Source organism: Protopterus annectens, chromosome 15.part0 (genome assembly GCF_019279795.1).
Source record: "Protopterus annectens isolate FY-2018-M chromosome 15.part0, PAN1.0, whole genome shotgun sequence".
In the NCBI taxonomy this organism is placed as follows: domain Eukaryota; kingdom Metazoa; phylum Chordata; order Ceratodontiformes; family Protopteridae; genus Protopterus; species Protopterus annectens.
The window spans coordinates 669,132,645-669,154,546 of NC_056749.1; the positions used below are offsets into that span (position 1 = coordinate 669,132,645).

At 42.8% G+C, this 21,902-nt stretch overlaps 1 protein-coding gene across 1 annotated transcript in view; it reads left to right on the forward strand.

Moving 5' to 3' along the window:
* The window catches only part of TSPAN6 (tetraspanin 6), a gene marked incomplete in the record, with an annotated part of 833,747 nt that overhangs the window by 147,306 nt on the left and 664,539 nt on the right, over positions 1 to 21,902 (forward strand). The window contains 1 exon segment of the mRNA XM_044057519.1: positions 8,886 to 8,960. Within this exon segment, the coding sequence (XP_043913454.1) occupies positions 8,886 to 8,960 (75 nt within the window).

Genomic DNA, 21,902 nt, shown 5'->3' on the forward strand with positions numbered 1-21,902 from the left:
CCACAAAACCTGATAGATATTACAGGGTCCCTGACTCTCAAGTTCTTTTGCAAAAATCCTACTGCGGATCCTGAGACCAATTCACAGGGGCCCAAGGGCATTAAAGCTACTAGTGCAAAAAATCCTACCCCCTCTGATAGACTCCAGGGCGCTGGATAGATGGGGTAAGAAGGTGCACACTTCTGCAACTTTGGCTATTAGGGCCTTAAACTGCCAGTTTCATATGTTGAAGCATCAGCAGCATATTATTGGATTGCTTAAACAGAAAATTATGTTTCCTGATTGTGCTGAAAATAAGGATTTACAGGATTTATTGCATTCAGCTGAACAGGTTGGAAAACATACTTTGCAATGTGGTTTTGACTCTCTAGAGGCATCTTGCAGGGCTGCTGTAACAGGGTCTGTTCTTAGGCATGCTTGGCCTAAGGAGAAATCCCTTCCAGATCATGTTAAAGCAAAATTATTGGATGCTCCCGAAAACCAGGACCATCTGTTTGGCAACAAGGCATAAGTTATTCCTAAAAAGATGGAAGAAAAAGCTAAATCTATGCAAACTGTTAAAGTTTTTTTTACAAGTACAACCTCCAAGATTTTAGTAGGCATTGGCCTTCCAAGAACTGGTCCTTTGCTGCCTCTTCCAGACCTTCTCAGTCCAAACCCAGATCCAGCAGAGCTCCCAGGCTGCAGTCCCAGGGTACGTACAGGACTAAGCAGTGGTGGGGGGGGGCTCCTCTTCCAAATCTGGGAGTAATAAGACTCTTCCCCCCCCCCCATGGTAAACTGTTTCAGTGACTTCCTTTAAAATTTCCAAGCACTCGTCAACTGACTGCCCCTTTGGGGGAAAGATTGCTCTTCATGCAAAGAACTGGGAACTTGTTACCTTGGACATATGGGTTTAAAATAGTGTCCCAGGGATACAGATTTCACTTCCACACGTTGCCAACACCAAGTGGGCAGAGGCCCAAAAACAAGTACTTTCTCTGTCAAGGATGGGGGCTATTCGTTTGGTACCAGAAGAGGAAAAGGGACAAGGTTTCTACTAGAGACTTTTCCTGGTACCCAGAAAAGACCATTCATGGCATCTTGTCATGGACCTGTCTACCCTAAACACCTTTTTGGAGATTCCATATTTCAAGATGCTGACTCTTCACCAGTTGTTTCCTATGCTAGGCAAAGCTGCCTGGTTGGCAACACTAGATTTAAAAGAAGCATACCTGCACATCCCAATCAGGGAATCTTGCAGAAGATACCTATGCTTCAAAGCAGGCTACATGCACTATCAGTTCTCTGCACTGCCCTTTGGCTTATCTACTGCGCCCAGGGTATTCACAAAGTGCCTAGCTCCATTTATTGCTTTTTGCAGGCAAAGAAATATTCAAGTATACCCATACATGGATGATTGTCTAATTCAGGCAGAAAGCCATTACATACTTTTGAATCATCTGGCCTTTGTACAAAGGGTTCTAACTTGTCTGGGGTACACCATAAACGAAATCACACCTGGTGCCCTGTCAACAAATTATATTCCTGGGAGCAAGCTTGAATACATCTTCCCAGATGGCTTTCCTGACACCAGAGAAACATGCATTTGCCAACCTACTTCAAATAAGTGGCCACAAAAACCCCGCTGTCTGCAAGACAAATACTGCAAGCCTTGGGGTTCATGGCCTCCTGCATTCTTCTAATTCCATATGCAAGACTGCATATGAGGAAACTACAGTAGTATCTAAAAAGCCTATGGTATCAACATTCTCAGGATCTAGAAGCAATGATTCGTATCCTACCTTGCCTACGCCTAGAGTTCCTTTGGTGGGCAGAGGCCTGCTACCAAAACAAGGGACTACCTTTCTCACCACCCCCTGCTGCCCAAACCCTAACCAGACACATCAGACTATGCATGGGGGCTCACCTGGCAGGGAAGTGCATTCAGGGCAAATGGAACCCAAGTCAAATGCACCTGCATATCAGTCAAAAAGAAATGTTAGCTGTACAGAATGCTCTGACAGCCTTCAAGGGCAACTACTGGTAAAGATAGACAATACCACTGTTATGTGGTACATAAACACTCAGGGGGGTACACATTCTTACCAGGTGCACTTACAAGCTCAATTCCTGTCAGGAAAATGACATACACTGGCAGACGGATTAAGCAGAAACCTAATTGACCCACACGAGTGGAAACTGGAACAAAGGATTTTCAACATGTTGACAAGCAAATGGGGGAGTCCCGATATAGACCTGTTTGCCTCTCCCCAGAACTACCAGTTGGACAAATTTTGCACAAGGACTGCCCACAAACAAGCCTGGAAAGTGGATGCTTTGTCCTTCAGCTGGAAAACCTGTCAGTCTATGCCTTCCTCCCTCTGCCTTTGCTCTTCCAAAGTACTACTAAAAATTAAACTGGACAAACAAAGGATGATTTTGATTGCTCCAGACTGGACACGCCAACACTGGTAACCCCCTCCTGCGCAGTGTGTCATGGTTTTTCCCATGGCACCTGCCTCAGACACCTTCCCTGTTGTCTCAGTAGGAGAACCAGATTCTGCGCCCTCAGCTTCTAACACTGAACCTAGCAGCCTGGCTAATTACCTAATCTCTCCTTTATCATCCTACGGTAAACCTGTGATGGATATCATTTTAGAGGCAAGGAGGCCTAGTACTAGAAAATCTTATGCTGAAAAATGGAAAAAGATTTTGTGCCTGGAACCAATCTCAAGGGATGAGTACAGCAGCGCCCAGTTTACCACGGATTTTACAATACTTAACTGAGATGCTTCACAAGGGCCTGTCTTTTTCCTCCATCAAAATTCATGCCTCAGCAATTTCAGCTTATTATAGCACAAAATCTCCCCTCTTCTCTCATCCACTGATCAAGCAGTTCCTCAGAGGGGCCAAAAATTTGAGACCACCCAGGAGAGCTCCAACCCCAGCCTGGGACCTTAACTTTGTTTTGGAAAAACTCACTGTACCTCCTTTTAAGCCAGCTGCTACTGCAGACTTAAATTTTCTGTCTTGGAAAACAGCTTTCCTTTTAGCAATCACTTCAGCAAGAAAGGTATCTGAATTACAAGCCCTTATGGCAGTGGGGCCTTTCATTCTCTTTCATGCGGATATGGTGTCCCTCAGAACCAACCCATCCTTCATGCCCAAGGTGGTATCCAGTGTGGCTCTTAATCAGTCCATTCATTTGCCAACCTTCTTTCCCAATCCACAACACGTAGGGGAACGAATACTGCATTCCTTAGATGTGCACAGGCAACTTAGATTCTGCTTGGACAGGACTAAACCTCAAAGGAAATCTGAGCAACTGCTGGTGGCATTTGCTGCAGGGCAGAGGGGAAGGCTATTTCAAAGCAAACCATTTCTAAATGGATAGGCCATTGCATTCATTTCTGCTATAAGCACCATGGAAAACCTATCCCACAGGGGATCAGACCTCACTCCACCAGGGCTTGCATCTACCTCTACAGCCTTTCTCAGAGGCGTCCCTACCAGGAGTTCTTTACATACTTTCACCAAGCATTATCATTTGCCAATTTTCTCTAAATCCAGAGCTGGCTTTGCCACTGCAGTCTTGCAGCGCCTTATAGCTGGTCCTAATGCTATCTAAATTCCTCCTCCCAACCATAGCTTTGGGAATCTACCCAAATGTAATGACTGCAACAGCGAAACACAAAGAACATAGTACAGTTGTGTACACTTACCATAAATGTAGATGTTCGAGTGTATTCACTGTTGCAGTCCTGGTTACCCTCCCTCCAGCCCCCTAACTTCTTTTGGCTATACCTCTACTTTCCTTTACTATGCTTAAAAGCTTGTTGGTGTATTTGCTTTTTTGTTGGCGGTATATCATTGTATTTTTATATTTAATTGCTTCCCATTAGGGGGGCACCTGACATCTGGGGCAAGAAAAACTGATGTAATGGCATCGGCTCTATGTTTTATACCCTGATGACCTGATGTCATGGAAGAAGGGACAGCAACTGACGCAGGACCCAAGACTTTGTTAATCAGGCCGATTGAGGGCTACCTGCAAGCAGATAACCCAAATGTAATGACTGCAACAGGTAATACACTTGAACATCTACATTTATGGTAAGTGTTCACAACTGTACTTTCCCATCATAGCCAGGTTCCATAACCTTTCCAGTGAGACAAAATAGATCCTTTTGTCTTCTCATAAATCTTCTACTAGAAAGCTATATCTTAGCAAATGGAAGAAATTTTCTACATGGGCTTCTAAAAATATTGATCCTTACCAAGTCCCCCTATAGCTTCCATCTTAGAATTCTTGACTGATTTTCAACAAAGGACCCGCAGCAGTTCGAGTTCAATTGGCTGCTGTTTCTAATTTTCATCTTGGATTTGAAGGATTAAATAATATGTCTCACATGTTATCCAAAGCCTTTCTCAAAGGAACTTTTCATATTAGACCACGTGTGAAATCTCCCTATTCTCCATGGAATCTAAATTTTATGTTTTCATGTATAATTCTCCCGCCATTTGAACCAGCTTCATCTTGTGATCTCAAATTTTTGTTTTGGAAGACTATTCTTCTGGTAGCTATTACTTCTGCCCGCAGAGTGTCAGAGCTTCAAGCTTTATCCAGCAAGCCTCCCTATTTGATATTTCATACTGACAGAATATCACTTATAACAAATCCCTCATTTTTGCCCAAAGTTTGCACTGAAACCAATCTCAACCAAGTTATTGATTTGCCAGTGTTCTTCTGCAATCATTCTAACAATTTAGAGTATATGCTGCACAAACTTGATGTTTACAGACCACTCCAATTTTACTTGGATAGAACAAAAGATTTCAGGAAATCAGACCAGCTTTTTGTTTCATTCTTAGACTCCAGGAAAGGAAGACCAGTGGCTAAAACAACTCTATATAAATGGTTATCTGATTGTATCACCTTTGCCTATTCAGCTGCCAGTATGCCCTTGCAACACAAAATTAAAGTTCACTCAACCAGAGCAGTTTCTACATCTGCCTTTTCTGCTAGACTTCCCATTGATAACATTTGTGCAGCAGCCACTTGGTCAAAACCTTATACCTTTATCACTCATTACAAAGTTGACAGGGCCTCCTTTGGATCCACAGTCCTGAGAAATATACTGCTGTGAGCCACCCGAGATCGATGGTGCTTGGGACACTACCTGTCAGTAAAGAATGAATGGCGAGATTGAACAACTTCACATAAAGAAGTTATGTACTTACCATAACGTTCCATGTGAGTTGTTCATCTCACCTTCATTCTTATGTCCCTCCCTCCTACCCCCTCCTGGGCTGATAGATGACCGAGATGCTGGATCCATCCTGGTTACTCAAATCTTCTATTTTATTCCTTTCTCTGGGAGTGAAAGAATGGCACGTGGTATTAGTATACGCAGCAAACAAGATCTGAGGTAATTCACAGATGCATCATGGGATATGGACTTGGACTCGAGCTATTTGAAGACCTCGAGCTTTGCAATTGACCGTATCACAGCCGAGGGATCGGCTCCAAACCCATCAGTAAAGAATCACGGCGAGATGAACAACTCGCATGGAACGTTATGGTAAGTACATAACTTCTTTTTTCTGTATGTTAAGTGTTTAGTGTTGGATTACAAGGAAGGAAAAACACTTTGGTCAGAAAAACTTGACTTTTTGGTGGTGGTCTGCTTTAAGAAGAGTGACCCTGCAAACTAATCTGGCTTTTATACCGAAGGTAGTCTGTCTAAATTTTACTAACAAAGGTGAGTGTATGTTGTACTTGTTGGATGTGCAGCACCAAATTCTTCTTGCACCTTCACCAAAAAATGAACATTAGAAAATGTGATCAGTTATTTGCTTCCTTTTCAACAGCCAGACTTGGATGAGGAGTTTCTAAAGTAACTTTGTGTTGATAGTTATCTGACTGGGTTTCATTTGTATGCAAAGGAAGGAGGACTGGCCTTATCCAAACCTGTCAAGGCTCATTCAGCTGTATCTGTTGTGAATACTTATGCTTTGTTTTTAATAGTGATCCTTGAAGTTGTGTTGTAGTCGCTTCATCCAGTGTTCAAACTTTCATCTCTCATAATTTGGACTTGCACTTCAGAGATAGGGCAGTTTTATTTCAGCTGTACTGTGGAATAACTTCTTGTGAGACCTCTCAAGAGTTTCATTACCTGAGGACTCTCCCGACTGTTTAGAAACAAATGGAAGCAATGTCAGATATGAAAATTATGTATTTGGTATAATGATAGGTCTATGTTGTCCGCTTCCATCCCTTCCTCAGCTCCCCCCATCCAGCTTCCCTTTTTCTGTCTTAGTTCCTAATGTGACCATAGTGATTGTTTCATGGTGTTGGTTATATGCTCAAGTTCCAGAGCAGATATTGATTTAACATATAACCTTTGCTTTGTCCTTGAGTAGGAGATTTCTGTCTCTATTGGATAGTTTGCCCAAACTTTGTATGTGCTAATTACATGGGCAGGAGGGGGCTATGAGAAAAGGGAAGAGCCTGAGCTTTGGATCCAAAGCCTAGACTGCCCAAACTAGGATCTCTAATACCCAACCACTGAGGAAGAGCATAAACAGACAATAGATCTGTCGTTATGGGAAGGATAGTGCAAGAAATACAAAAGTTAAGAATATTTTAGCTTCCGTGGTACTGTATTATTTCGGCCGTTGATTTTCAGATTGTCCTGCTATAATAATTGTCTCTCTAATCTTGGCAGGATACTTATAATTATTATTTTTTTTTTTTTTATTTTAGCTTCATGGGGGATAGATTGTCTGGACTGTATACCTTATCTTCATAGGTACTTGACTTTTTGTCTTTATGCCTTCTTTTTCACCTGCTAATTGTCCTCAGTAATACTTATGCTCGTTTCTTTTGCTGGCATTCTGACTTGTCACTCTTTTTGAAATACATAGCTAAAGAATTTATTAAGTAGCTGTTCTTGATGTGCACCATTTTCTGACCCCTTCGCTCATTGCTCACTTCCCAGTGAAATAATCTGTGAATTCCTCAACTTTTTTCCAGTGTATCAGAAAATGTTTTCCCCTTTTCTCTCTCCCCACAGTTACAGCCTCACTTTTTCAAGGTCTGCCTTGGCCTAACATTGACAAATTCTTGTGGTAACGTCATATCTCCTACTCCTTATTTTGGACACTCCTTCCTCTTTTCACTGTTAAGATTGTCATTCTATCACTGTACCTTACTTCAACCATGGCTTTGTCACATATGCCCTTAGTCTTTCGACATATACATTCATCTCTTCCCTTAGTACAGTCACACGGCTGGTCATGTTGCTATTTACAGATGTTTCCCAGATTAAGTCCATTCTACTGTAATTCTTTGATCTCATTGCTTTGAGATAGATGTTATACCACTGTATGATTTACTGTTGGCTCTTGGCTGTCTTGGTCTCCTTTCTGTTATAGTAGGGTCCTGCACAGGAATGTACAGTTTTTTTTTCACACAGTTATATGGGCATATATAGTTTACTTTGGTTGAAATTAGTGGGTTTTTTACATGAAGCAATTTGTTTCACTGTAGCACCTCCCCCTCGTCTAGCGTCTAGTTGTCAAATGTTTAATGTTCTACGTGCTTCATGGATATGCAGTTTGATGCTGTTTCTTTGAGCACCCCAAGTAGTGTACCACAAGTATTGAATGACTCTCTACTTCTTAAGGTATGTATAACTTTTGTAATATGAAAACAAAATTATGCTGTCAGGCTGCACAGATTTTGAACTTGTTACTGTGGAGCTTTTTCATTGGTCCTGTCTAGTTAAAAAAAAAAAACAAATGTGAATTGCAGGTCTCTGCTTAGTTAAATGCAGTGTCTTAACTGATATACTCGGCACAATCTATGTGTGGTACAGAAGCTGGTTTCACACAGAGGAAACAAAACCACTGTTAATATGCATTTTGATCTAGATATTAAGTGATAGCCATCACAAAACAGGTAATCTAGTGCTTATGTTCTGAGGCAGTGAAAAATGATACAAGTTGTGGCTTTATTGCGTAATTAAATGTAGAGCCATGATTTTTTTCCAATAGTTTCTCTCCAAGACATAAGTATTCTTTGGGGCAGTTCTGATGACATAAATGGATAAAGACCAAACTATGGCCCAAGCAGTCTGAGTTTAATTATTGGCTAAGGTATCTGTTAGGACCAGCAGGAGACTGAGGAATGAATGATGAAGGTAAACCCACTGACTGTCAGGGAAGGGATTCGTGTGATATACGTGGTGGGTCTTAGCCTCCTCTTCTACATCTTTTACTTCAATGGAGACTGGCACAGAAAATGGCAACCAGGTTAAATACGCAGGTTGGTATATGTTGGAATTTCCTATCTTCTCCACCCCTCTTGTGAGGCTTTGTGTCAGCTTAGTTTTGGGTAGTGGTTGGGATACTTTTTTTTTTCTCCCTCCTACCTCTCTCGCCTTGTGTGTTTTATTTCTGTCCTAAGTAGGCTTTATTATAGCTGCATATTCTTCTGATTATCTATGCATTATTTCCATTGTAAATACACTGCTTGGGTTCTACCTTTTGGTTCTGACGTAAGAAAGTTCTGAGGTGGTGTAGGCAGACACTTGCTTTATGCTGTACTGTACATATGTACCAGATGCGTGGCATATGCTGCATCAAGTGAGAAGGATCCTAAGCTCTAGAAGTTGGGCTAGATGTACGGGACACTTATCAGCGAAGTCTCAGTAGTGAGATTAGCAGTGATCTATTCCAGCATCAATCAATACGGTAAGCTTCAACAAAATTGTATTTTATTGATGACTTCATGTTCTGTGGATTTTGGCAACATTTTTTCACCAGAATATTTAATTTTGTTTTACATTCTTTTATAAGTGCTAGTCCTGCCTGATTTCATTCATTTTCTTTCTTTGCAGTATGCCATGATTTTGTCTCTGATATTCTTGGCAGAGCTGGTAGCTGCAGTCTGTGGCTTTGTCTTTAGGCATGAGGTAAGTGGTGCTGTCTACTATAGCCATATAAATACACACACATGCAACAGAAAACCTTTGGAAAAATGTCAGTAAAGCAGAATTTTCTGCATTTTTAAAATACCTTTGGTATTGCTGTTCATCTGACTTTAACTCTCTCTCTGTCTTTATCCAGTCAGTGAGGACAGTGAAATTACTTCAGTTTAAAAGCATTTTAGACTTTTATAAGAGCTTAACCTAGCAATAACCAACACCAGATGGTGTGATTTCTGTTTATGGAGGAAGGGGGGATTCTGTAGTGCTTGCTTTAACTTTACATTTTTTGTAGATTCTCCTATTTAGACTCTGCTCCCCCTCCTGTTTCAAGTCCTGATTATCACCCTCCAGGAGTGAGGACATAGTGATTTTGCCTGCTATGTGGCATGGGATAGGGATTTTGAGGGTTCACATGTAGTTATGGCTGCTATTGATTAGTAATGGTCAGTAGTAGCTCTTGCCGTCTTTCTTCTGAAAGAGAAAATTGACTTCTGACTGCTCGTCACATCTTTTTCAGTCCACACGGTTTTATATTCTACGACTTTTGTTTTTCAGTTATACCTTTGTATTTTCCTTTAATCTGTTTTAACTTGTTGTTAGCCTGTTAAGTTGTTACTTTGAAGCATGCTAGTAAGAAAAATAATTTTGTGGAAATACATAGGTTTAATCACTGTAATAAAGCAAGTAGATTTGATATTTTTTGATTCATTGAGAAAGGGAAATGATACAAATAACAGATTATATTGTACTATGCATTTGTAGAAAATGTCTGCATTATGCTGTCACATGTACTATAGGAATGAAAAATAATTTTGGATTTTCCTGTATTTCAGCTGACTTTAAGTACAATGTATGAAATCTGTTGTATAATTCACTACGTTTGGGGTTCACATGCTGCCTCATGTTACTTCATACCCTGTAAGACAGTATAGGGTATCCGAAGGTAAAGCACTACTTGGGCTGTTTTTGTGAACTAGTGAAGCTAAATATAGGGTTTAACTGCAGCTCCACTGCATAGATGGATGAAGTCCTGAAAACAATCCAGACAGCCATCAGTTAGCTTGTGTGAAGAAAGATGGGAGTGGGACATCTGACACCAACTCTACCATCTTGGTGGAAGACTGGAGGGCCCAGATCATTGCAATTGATGGTACTTCTTGGAAAGACAGGTGCACGGCATTTGCAGTGGCAGCAGGATATGCACTTAGCACTGCAAAGTATGTTCTTATGATAGCTGTTATGTGGCATGTGGTGATATGTGCATGCCCACAAGGGGGGGGTATTGCATGCCCTCTTTTCAGCCACTGCACATGCCCTTGGGGGAAGGGTTAGGGTTAAAAAACAAAAAAAAAAAAAACTTCTGTCTGGATGATGACCTCCACCAATCAGTTGTCACCCCACACTAGAAGGAAAACCATGTTTGGTGAATATTATTGTGTACTGCAGACAATACATGTGACTGTATCCTTCAGAATTTGCAGACTTGGACAGCACAGTACATTCATCCCAGTGAAGCGTACCCACACATGGAAGCTTAATAGTGCTGGCTGCAAATGGTGGAACAAAAAGAGAAGCCAAAGCACACAATTGTACTGATCTCAGTTGTACATCATTTAATTTAGCTATTGGTTATATAGGCAAAAGTTACTGTAAGATAAGGCCTCACATCCCTAACCTTTTTAGTGTCCGTAAACCATCTTAATGATTTATTGTAACATGGCACAGTACTTTTAGATTTTCTCACTTCAACTTGTGCATGCCCTTTTTGTTCATTAAGTATTCGAGGGAGCTATCAGGCTTGTTTAAGGCTCATTCAGCTAGCTCTGTAACATCAGTTGCCTTTCTCTGTAATGCGTGTGTAGACAGCATCTGTTCAGCCACAACTTGGTCCATACTTGGACACCATCTCTGGACACTGTAAGTTTGACTGTTTCCAGTTCCAGTTCTTTCTTTGGCATTGCTGTGATCAAGTGCACATTTTAGTAGGCCAGCCATTAAGGCACAACAGCTAGGGACTCTGTCCTAAAAGTTAATGAAGATTGAATTCTTTAGGAGGTATGAGAATTATGTACCTACCATGACAGTAAATATACATGGAGAATTCAATCTTTAACCATCTCAACCCGCATATTCCCATCCATGTTGAGGAAGGGTTAGTTGATCATATTTTTCAGTGCTGCAGCAGCCTTAGTTTATATGGGTTATATTTTGCTAAGGATATAATAGCCAGCCAGCTTTTAAAGCATCAGGGCACTTTCCACACATTCAAACCACTAGTTAGCTGGAGCCAAGCTCGCTGAAAACACTGTTTGAGCCCAGCTGAGCTTTCCTAACCATTGACAAGAGTGCTTCTGTGTGGGCTTTAGTGGATTGATCTACTTGTGCTCTTTCTTACTGGACAAATAAACTCTTTAGGGGAAGATCCTTCTACATACATTTTTTTTATTGCATTTTTTTTGCTTAGAGATGTTATTTTTATTATAGTCAGTGTTTTAACAGAATGTCATGAGACTAAATTGTACTTTTAAATAAGTTGGTTAAAGTAGTTGAAAACCTTTTTGTTTTTTTTCTGTGGAGAAATGTTTACTTTTTTGGGGCTGGTAAAGTATATTAAAGTGCTATTTGATATGTTTTTTTTCTCGAAAAAAAAATGTAAATTTTTACCGGCATATGCTACTTGTTTTCCCCGAGAAAGAGACACCTTTTTCGGCTTGAACATAGAACAGATTGACTGTCTCGCTGTTGGTTCGCCTTCCATCCACAAAAAGTAGTAGCTAAGCAAACAGCCTTTGCCACCATAATAGGCTAGCAATTTGCCTTAGATGGTAGGTGGGTGACTCTGCTGTGGTCAAAGGTTAGATGTTCTTCGTGTTTCACTGTTGCAGTCATTACATTTGGGTTATCTGCTTGCAGGTGGCCCTTAGTCGGTCTGATTAACAAAGTCTTGGGTCCTGCATCTGTTGCTGTTCCTTCTTCCATGACGTCAGGTCATCAGGGGATATAAAACATGCAGCCGACGCCATTGCATCAGTCTTTCTTGCGTGCGGTGCCCGAAGCAGTTTGCAAGTGCCGGTCGGCCGACTCCTGACATTTTTGTTTTCGAGTTTCAGAACCGAAGTCTTCAACTAAAGCTAAGTATCCCATTGGGGAAACTTTTTCTTGCTCCTCACCGATATCAGTAAAAGTTAATAATTGCATTACTTGTGGAATGCAAATACCTCATAAAGATTTTCATTCGTACTGTATTCCTTGCCTAGGCCCTGACCGCGATGTACCTTGCTGTCGGTTTTGTGCTTTATTTAATCAGCGCACTATCCGTTGTCTGTATATTTTCGCCTCTAAATATTTTGGTTCTCAGTTTAATTATCCAGAAATGTCGGTTAGCCATCCGACTACTGGGATTCCGAAAAAATGCAAAGATAGACAGAGACAGGCCACCAAGGTCCAAAACTGCCTATGACACTTCTCCTAAACCAGTTACCAGTTCGACGGTATTCGGTGAGGCGCTTTCGTAGCCCCTGATACCCTCTACTTCTGATTCGCAGGCTTCTACTGAGACCCATTCGGAGTCCGGTATGCCGCGAGATGCTTCAACTGTGGAACCTGTGGATGTGTCTGCCTTGGATGTGTCTAGAGCCGTTGTGCAGGCACCTGCATTTGAGGGTGTATTCAGGCCTATGGACTTGCATATTAAATTGACGCCTCCTTCATTACTAAGGCCTAAATCTCGATCCATGTCTAAAAAAACTGACGCCCAGGCCTCTATTCCCTCTGCTTCCCCTCCTGAGGATTTTTCTTTTGGGGAAACCTTACAATACTCTAAGGGAGCATTTTCACTGGGAAAGCTACGAATTTTCTGATTTTAAAAAAGAGGCTTGGGGATTTCTTACTCCTACCTCAGCATGGGCCTTAGGCTATTCCTCCTGTACTAAACATTGTTGATGATTTCTCGGAATCCAGTCTGGCCCCTGATTCCCTGCCTCCACTACAGGGTCCCTGAGTCCCCCAAGTTCCTTTTCAAAAATCCTATTCCAGATCCAGAGACTATTTCACAGGGCCCAAGGACATTAAGGCTTCTACTGCTAAAATCCTGCCCTTTCTGACAGACTCCAGGGCGCTGGATAGATGGGGTAAAAAGGTTTACACTGTAGCAGCCTTGGCTATTAGAGCTTTAAACTGCCAATTTCATATGTTAAAATATCAGCAGCATGTTATTGGACTGCTTAAACAGAAAATGATGATTCCTGACTGTGTGGAAATTAAAGACTTGCATGATTTAATACATTCTGCTGAACAAGTTGGAAAACATACTTTGCAATGTGGTTTTGATTCTTTAGAGTCCTCTTGCAGGGCTGCTGTTATTGGGTCTGTGCTTAGAAGGCATGCTTGGCTTAAGGAGCAGTCTTTGCCTGATCATGTTAAAGCTAAATTGTTGGATGCGCCTTTAAATCAGGACCTCCTGTTTGGCAATAAGGCTGAAGAAATTCTTAAAAAGATGGAAGATAAATCTAAATCTATGCAAACTGTTAAAGATTTTTTACAAGTTCAGCCTCCTAGATTTAGTAGGCACTGGCCCTCTAAGAATTGGTCCTTTCCAGCCCCTTCCAGGTCTTCTCAAGCCAAACCCAGACACAGCAAAAACCCTAGGTTTCAGTCCCAGGGGACTCGCAGAACTAAGCAGTGGAGGGGGGGCCTCCACTTCCAAGTCTGGGAATAACAAGACTCTCCGCTATGGTAAACTGTTGCAATAACTTCCTTTTAAAATTTCCAAGTACTTATCTTCTGACTGCCCTTTGGGGGGAAAGATTGCTCTTCATTCAAAGAACTGGGAGCTCATTATCCAGGACAAATGGGTTTTAAATATAGTGTCCCAGGGATACAGATTTCACTTCCACACATTGCCAACGCCAAATGGGGGGCCGGACCTACCCCCAAATCAGTGGGCAGAGGCTCAAAAACAAGTACGTTCTCTCTTAAGCATGGGGGTTATTCAGCTGGTACCAGAAGAGGAAAAGGGGCAAGGTTTCTACTCAAGACTTTTCCTGGTACCCAGAAAAGACAAATCATGACGTCCTATCCTGGACCTGTCTACTATAAACACCTTTCTGGAGATTCCAAAATTCAAGATGCTAACTCTTCACCAATTACTTCCTATGCTAGGCAAAGACACCTGGTTGGCAACACTAGATTTAAAAGAAGCATACCTGCACATCCCAATCAGGGAATCTTGCAGACGATACCTACGCTTCAAAGCAGGCTACACGCACTATCAGTTCTCTGCACTGTCCTTTGGCTTATACTGCGCCTAGGGTATTTACAAAGTGCCTAGCTCCAGTTATTGCATTTTGCAGGCAAAGAAGTTTTCAACTATACCCATACCTGGACAATTGTCTAATTCAGGCAGAAAGCCAGGACATGCTTTTAAATCATCTGGCCTTTGTAAAAAGGGTTCTAACTTGTCTGGGGTACACCATAAACAAAAAGAAATCACAACTGGTACCCTGTCAACAAATTACATTCCTGGGAGCAAGCTTGAATACAACTTCCCAGATGGCTTACCTCACGCCAGAAAAGCAAATTCATTTGACAACTTACTTCAAACAAGTGGCCACAAAAACCCTGCTATCTGCAAGACAAATACTGCAAGCCTTGGGGTTCATGGCCTCCTGCATTCTTATTCTATATGCAAGACTGCATATGAGGAAACTACAGTGCTATTTAAAAAGCCTGTGGAGTCAACATTCTCACAGCCTAGAAAACAATGATTCCTATCATACCTTGCCTACGCCTAGAGTTCCTTTGGTGGGCAGAGGCCTGCCACCAAAACAAGGGACTAACTTTCACACCACCCCCTGCTGCCCAAACCCTAACAGATGAATCAGACTATGCATGGGGGGCTCACCTGGCAGGGAAGTGCATTCAGGGCAAATGGAACCCAAATCAAATGCACTTGCATATCAAACAAAAATAAATGTTAGCTGTACAGAATGCTCTGACAGCCTTCAAGGACTACATTCTTCCAGGACAACTGATGGTAAAGGCAGACAACACCATGGTTATGTGGTACATAAACAAGCAGCGGGGTACACATTCTTACCCCTTCTGCAGACTAGCCATGGCATTGTGAAACACAGCCTTGAGCTACCAAGTGCACTTACAAGCTCAATTCCTGTCAGGAAAATAACATACACTGGCAGACGAACTAAGCAGAAACCTCATGAACCCACACGAGTGGAAACTGGAACCAAGGATTTTCAACATGTTGGCAAGCAAATGGGGAGCCCAGATATAGACCTGTTTGCCTCTCCCCAGAACTACCAATTGGACAAATTTTGCACAAGGACTCCCCATAAACAAGCCTGGAAAGTGGATGCTCTGTCCTTAAGCTGGAAAAACCTATCAGTCTATGCCTTTCCCCTGCTGCCTCTGCTCTTCAAAGTACTACTAAAAGTCAAACAGGACAAACCAAGGATGATTTTGATTGCTCCAGACTGGCTGCGTCCACAATGGCACCCCCTCCTGCGCAGCGTGTCACTGTTATCTCCATGGCACCTGCCTCAGACTCCTTCCCGGCTGTCTCAGCAGGAGAGCTAGATTCTGCACCCTCAGCTTCCAACACTGAACCTTGCAGCCTGGCTAATTACTTAAACGCTCCCTTACCATCCCTCAGCAAACCTGTGATGGATGTCATCTTAGAGGCAAGGAGACCTAGTACTGGAAAGTCTTATGCTGAAAAATGGAAAAGATTTTATGCCTGGAACCAATGTACCTCAGATTTTACAATACTTAACTGAGATGCTTCACAAGGGCCTGTCTTTTTTCCTCCATTAAAATCCATGCCTCAGCCATTTCAGCTCATTATAACACAGAACCACCCCTCTTCTCTCATCCACTGCTCAAGCAGTTCCTCAGAGGGGCCAAAAATTTGAGACCACCCAGGAGAGCTCCAACCCCAGCCTGGGAGCTTAACTTTGTATTGGAGAAACTCACTCTACCTCCTTTCGAGCCAGCTGTGACTGCAGACTTAAAATTTCTTTCTTGGAAAACAGCTTTCCTTTTAGCAGTCACTTCAGCTAGAAGGGTATCTGAATTACAAGCCCTTATGGCAGTGGAGCCTTTCATCATCTTTCATGCGGACAGGGTGTCACTCAGAACCAATCCATCCTTCATGCCCAAGGTGTGGTATCAAGTGTGGCTCCTAATCAGTCCATTCATTTGCCAACCTTCTTTCCTAATCCATAGAACAAAGGGGGAATGGTTACTGCATTCCTTGGATTTGCACAGACAACTTAGATTCTACTTGGACAGGACTAAACCTCAAAGAAAATCTGAGCAACTGCTGGTAGCATTTGCTGCAGGGGCAGAGGGGAAGGCTATTTCAAAACAAATCTGTTCTAAATGCACAAGCCATTGCATTAATTTCTGCTATAAGCAGCATGGAAAACCTATCCACCAGGGGATCAGACCTCACTCCACCAGGGCTGCATCTACTTCTACAGCCTTTCTCAGAGGTGTTCCTACCAGGGGACAGCCTAGAAGCTGCTACCTGGAGTTCTGTACATACTTTCACCAAGCATTATCATTTGCCAATTTTCTCTAAATCCAGAGCTGGCTTTGCCACTGTAGTCTTGCAGGGACTTATAGCTGGCCCTAATGCTATTTAAACTCCTCCTCCCAACCATAGCTTTGGGAATCTACCCAAATGTAATGACTGCAACAGTGAAACACGAAGAACATAGTACAGTTGTGTACACATCATAAATAGAGATGTTCGAGTGTATTCACTGTTGCAGTCCTGGTTACCCTCCCTCCTGCCCCCTAACTTGTTTTGGCTATAACTCTACTTTCCTTTACTATGCTTAAAAGCCTTTTTGGTGTATTTGCTTTTTTGTTGGCGGTATACCTTTGTGATTTTATGTTTAATTGCTTCCCATTGGGGGCACCTGACATGTGGGACAAGAAAAACTGATGTAATGGCGTCGGCTGCATTTTTTATACCCCTGATGATCTGACATCATGGAAAGAAGGGACAGGAACTGACGCAGGACCCAAGACTTTGTTAATCAGGCCGACTGAGGGCAACCTCCAAGCAGATTACCCAAATGTTATGACTGCAACAGTGAATACACTTTATCTACATTTATGGTAAGTGTACACAACTATACTGTTACACTCCCAGACTTTTTCTACCGAATTAAAAAAAAAAAAAAGAGAGCGAGAGATTATGAATGTTCCTCTTGAGTCTGATGGTATGTTGCGTGCAGCTACCATTCGGGTCCTTAAACACTGATGACAGAGGTAAATTGATGAAAGGAATATCAAAAGTGCTTTCAAGCAACATGATTTTCATGGCCTAACCCGTAGAAGCCCCAGCCAAACAAAATCAAGGCAATAAAAGAAAATGGTAGAATGACAGCTTTGTTAAGCCTAGCAAGAAGAATTTCTTTCCTAGAATGCATACCCCCCTCCAATTTAAGACTATGCCGAGGTACGGAACCTGTATTCCCCATTGTGTGCATCATCTTCATTTAGCTCTCAACAAGTCGGTCAGTTTCTGGCAAATGAGTGCAAATATATTTGGTAGGGATTTCAATTGGAAGCGAAAAGATCTGCTTCAGTTCAGGTGGGGGGGTTCCCTCTCATTCATCAGATAAGATTTTTATTACCTCCTGTTGTCCAGCAAATGCTGGACTCTGGGGCAGGGGGTCATAGAACTGGTCCCTTCTTTGGAAGGCATGAAGTTTCTTTTCTAGTGTTTTCTAAGTTCCCCAATAAGAGCAGTTGTAGACTGGTGTGGGACCTTTCTTTTTGGAATGTGTTTAACATCTCCAGTTTCAAGATGCTCATCCTGCACACAGTGCTTCCTCTTCTTCTGGACCACTATTTCTTGGTGGATGCCTTTCTTCAGATCTCTATTGCTCATCACCTCGGGGGATATGTGAGATTTGTTGGGCTGTATGCTTCAATGCGAGTGTACCAAATGACTTGCTGTGGTAGTGGCCCATTGATGGACTCTAAGCAGTCACTTTTTTTTCTGTATTTGGATGACTTGCTGATCTGCACACCTGGATGGAGAGACTGCACAGAATTGCTAGAAAAGGTCTCATCCGAACTGTCCCATCCAGGCTTCATGTTGAACCTCTTAGTCATGTTTGACACCCTCACAAAGACACATCTTTCTGGTCTGCTTCATCAGTTTCAGAAACAGCCTGGCTTTTCTACCTGAAGGCAAGCTGCTGTTGGACTAGATGGTCCTTTTGGAGTTCTCCCCAAGGTATGTCACCTCTGTGGGAGAATTAAGCCCAGCCAACCATTATAATTTATACTACTATCCCAGGTGCAATATTTTTTCTTCAGCTGCTGTTTCTATGTGCTTGTTCACCCATAATATGGTACATGGTTCATGTGCCGTAGTATTACTTGAATTTTGCTGCTAGATGTGTATTTTAGTATCTTAAGTGTGTTTCTAGGAATATGTAGCTCTGTACTTAAGTGTAGAGTTGATTTATAAGATGTTGTAGTATTGTATGTTTTAAATTCTATGTATATGATTGATTTTTTTTTGTCGGCCCCATGATGGTCTGATTCCATGGAAGCTCATTTAATCTACACTTGTGTAGCTCTAAATGACAGTAAAGGTCCTGTTGACTTTGACTTTGATGGCATCCATAATTCTCATTTTATCACTGTCCCATCTTTATATGAGAAATTCTGTGGTATGTCTGAAATTGTTGGATGCTGCACCTTTATTCCTTTGAATCCCAGTTGACAATATTGCCCTTCATCAGACAAGAATTACAGTGGGCTAGAAATTGGTTAAGTATCAATCCAGGGCTTTCTTTCTCCCCTCAGATGCCAGTACAGTCAGTCTGTTCCCATTTATCCGACCTCACCTGGGAAGCTGGGTCACTGGGGGATGTGCATCAGTTTCTGGGAGGTGTCAGTGTTTTGTGCCGTGAGAGTCCCTTACCACAGACTCTGGGTCCTCTTGTGGTGGTTATGGGCATAACAGCAGTGGTATGGTACCTCAACAAACTAGGGGTACAAGATATTACTCTTTGTGCAGATTGGCAATGATAGCCTTGGACTGGACTACTCAGTATTCTCTCTCTCCAGACCTCATACATCCCATCAGAACAGAACATTGTGGCATATTTTGGGCAGACCCAGGAGTGGTATTCCAAGAAGTAGTCCAGATGTGGGGAATGCCTCTAATAGATCTCTTTTCCGCCTTTCAAGTGGACAGCTGGAGAAATTCGGTTCCAGCCATGCTTGGAGGACAGACATTCTTGTTCCCTGGTAGGGGAATGTTCCTGTATGTGTTTCCACCCTTTCTACTGATTCACAAGGTGGTACTTAAAGTTCAAAGAGAAATGCCATTATGGTTGCACCCTTTTGGCTCATGCAGTCTTAGATGTTCTTAGTGTTTCACTGTTGCAGTCATCACGCTTGGGTTATTTGCCTGCAGGTAGCTCTGTCGGCCTGAATACCAGAGTCTTAGTATTTCTGCGTCGGTTGCTGTCACACCAGGACCGATGTCAGGTCATCAGGGGTATAAAAACAGGCATCCGATGCCATTACATCAATTTTTCTTGCCGAGAAGCTGGAAACAGAAGCAGTTCGCACGAGTGCCGGTCGGCCACTACCTGAGTTTTCATTTCCGAATTAAATCATCCTGAAGTCTTCAAAAGCTAAGTACCCCTTTGGGATCCTTTTTTTCTTTCTCTACCGATGTCGGAAAAAGTTAACAATTGTCTCGCCTGTGGAAAGCAAATAACACACCGAGATTTCCATTCTTACTGCATCACCTGTTTAGGCCCAGACCACTACGTCCCTCGCTGTCGGTTTTGTGCTTTGTTCAGTGCCCGCAGTATTCATCGTTGGGCCCTTATTGTCGCTAAATACTTTAGCTCTCTGTCTCCGCATTCTGAAATGGCTTCGGGAAGCCGTCCGACTACCGATCTTCCGAAAAAATGTAAAGATAAAGACAGAGACAGACCACACAGGTCCAAAACTGCCGACAACGCTTTTGTTAAGCTAGTTGCCAGTTTGCTGGTACTCATTTGCTTTCGTAGCCCCTGATGCTCGCTTCAGTGGATTTGCAGGCCGTTACAGAGACCCGTTCAGAGTCCGGTATGCCCCGAGACTCTTCTTTGCCCACCATACAAAAAAACTGAACTTCCATCACCAAAGACCGATGGGTCCACAACATTGTATCCCAGGGGTACATATTTTACTTCCACACACTGCCAACCCCAAAAGGTTTCCCTGATCTTCCTCCAAACCAGTGGGCAGAGGCAGAAAACCAAGTTCATTCCCTGCTCTCCATAAGGGCAATTCAGCCTGTTCTTGCAGAACAGATAGGTCAAGGGTTTTATTCCAGACTTTTCCTGGTACCCAGAAAAGAGGGCACTTGGCACCCAATCCTAGGTCTTTCCATTCTAAACACCTTCCTGGTGGTACCGAAATTCAAAATGCTCACAGCAACTTCTTCCTAGCTGTCTAAAGATGCCTGGTTAGCCACTCTAGACCTAAAAGAAGCCTATCTGCACATCCCTATTAGGGAGTCATGCAGGAAATATCTACATTTCAGGGCAGGATCTATGCATTATCAGTTCTTTGCACTTCCCTTTGGCCTATCCACTGCTCCCAGAGTCTTCACAAAATGCCTGGCTCCAGCCATTGCCTATTGCAGACAGAGAAAGATTCAAATATACCCTTACTTGGATGATTGTCTGATTCAGGCAGGCAGTCAGGAAAAGCTGTTGCAGCACCTCACATTTGTAAAGAACCTTCTAACCTCCCTGGTGTACACCATCAATGAAAAGATATCAGAACTAGTCTCCAGTCAAAAGATTGTATTCCTGGGAACAGTTTATTTCCAGTTTGATGACCGGGGATGTCCACTGGGCTCAGGGAACCCGTTTTCAGTGGAGGCCCGGGGAAGCCAGCAAGCTTGGACACAGCATCCCAGATGGCATTCCTTACTCCAGAAAAGCAAGCCTATCTAACAGACTGTACTCAATTGGCCACCAGAACCCAGCTATCCACAAGGAAAATCTTGCACACTCTAGGGTTCATGGCCTCTTGCATTCTACTAATTCCATATGCCAGACTGCATATGAGGAAACTTCAGTGGTATGTAAAACGTCTTTGGTGCCAACATTCTCAGGACCTGGAAACCATCATACCTAGTCTAAGGAAAGAGTTTCTTTGGTGGGCAGCAGCATGCAACCACAACAAGAGACTTGCCTTTACACAACCCCACTCTGCCCAGACCCTAACCACGGATGCACCAGACTATGCCGGGGGGGGGGGGGCACATCTGGACGACAAGTGCATTCATGGCCACTGGAGCCCAAGTCAGATTTATCTGCACATCAACCAAAAAGAGATGCTAGCTGTTCAGCATGCTCTGACATCTTTCAAATCCCTACTGTCACCAGGACCCCTGTGAGTAAAAACCGACAACACCACAGTTAAGTGGTACATCAACAAGCAGGGGGAACCCACTCTGCAGGCTAGCCATGACCCTGTGGAACACTGCCTTGGACATGCATATTCATCTGCAAGCTCAATTCCTGCCAGACAAACAAAACTCTTTGGCAGACAACTTGAGCAGAAATCTCCTAGACCCACACGAGTGGCAATTAGATCCAGGCACTTTCAGCCTTCTAACCCAGAAATGGGGGACCCCGGAGGTGGACCTTTTTGCCTCCCCCTACAATCACCAGCTCAGCAAGTTCTGCACCAGGACATCTCATTGCGGGGCCTGGAAAGTGGATGATGTATTCTTCCAGTTGGCAAATCTCTCAATCTGTGCATTTCCCCCTCTGCCTCTTCTTACAAGAATATTACTGAAGATAAGACAGGGCAGACCAAGGGCAATCCTGATTGCCCAAGACTGGCCATGCAAGCACTGGTACC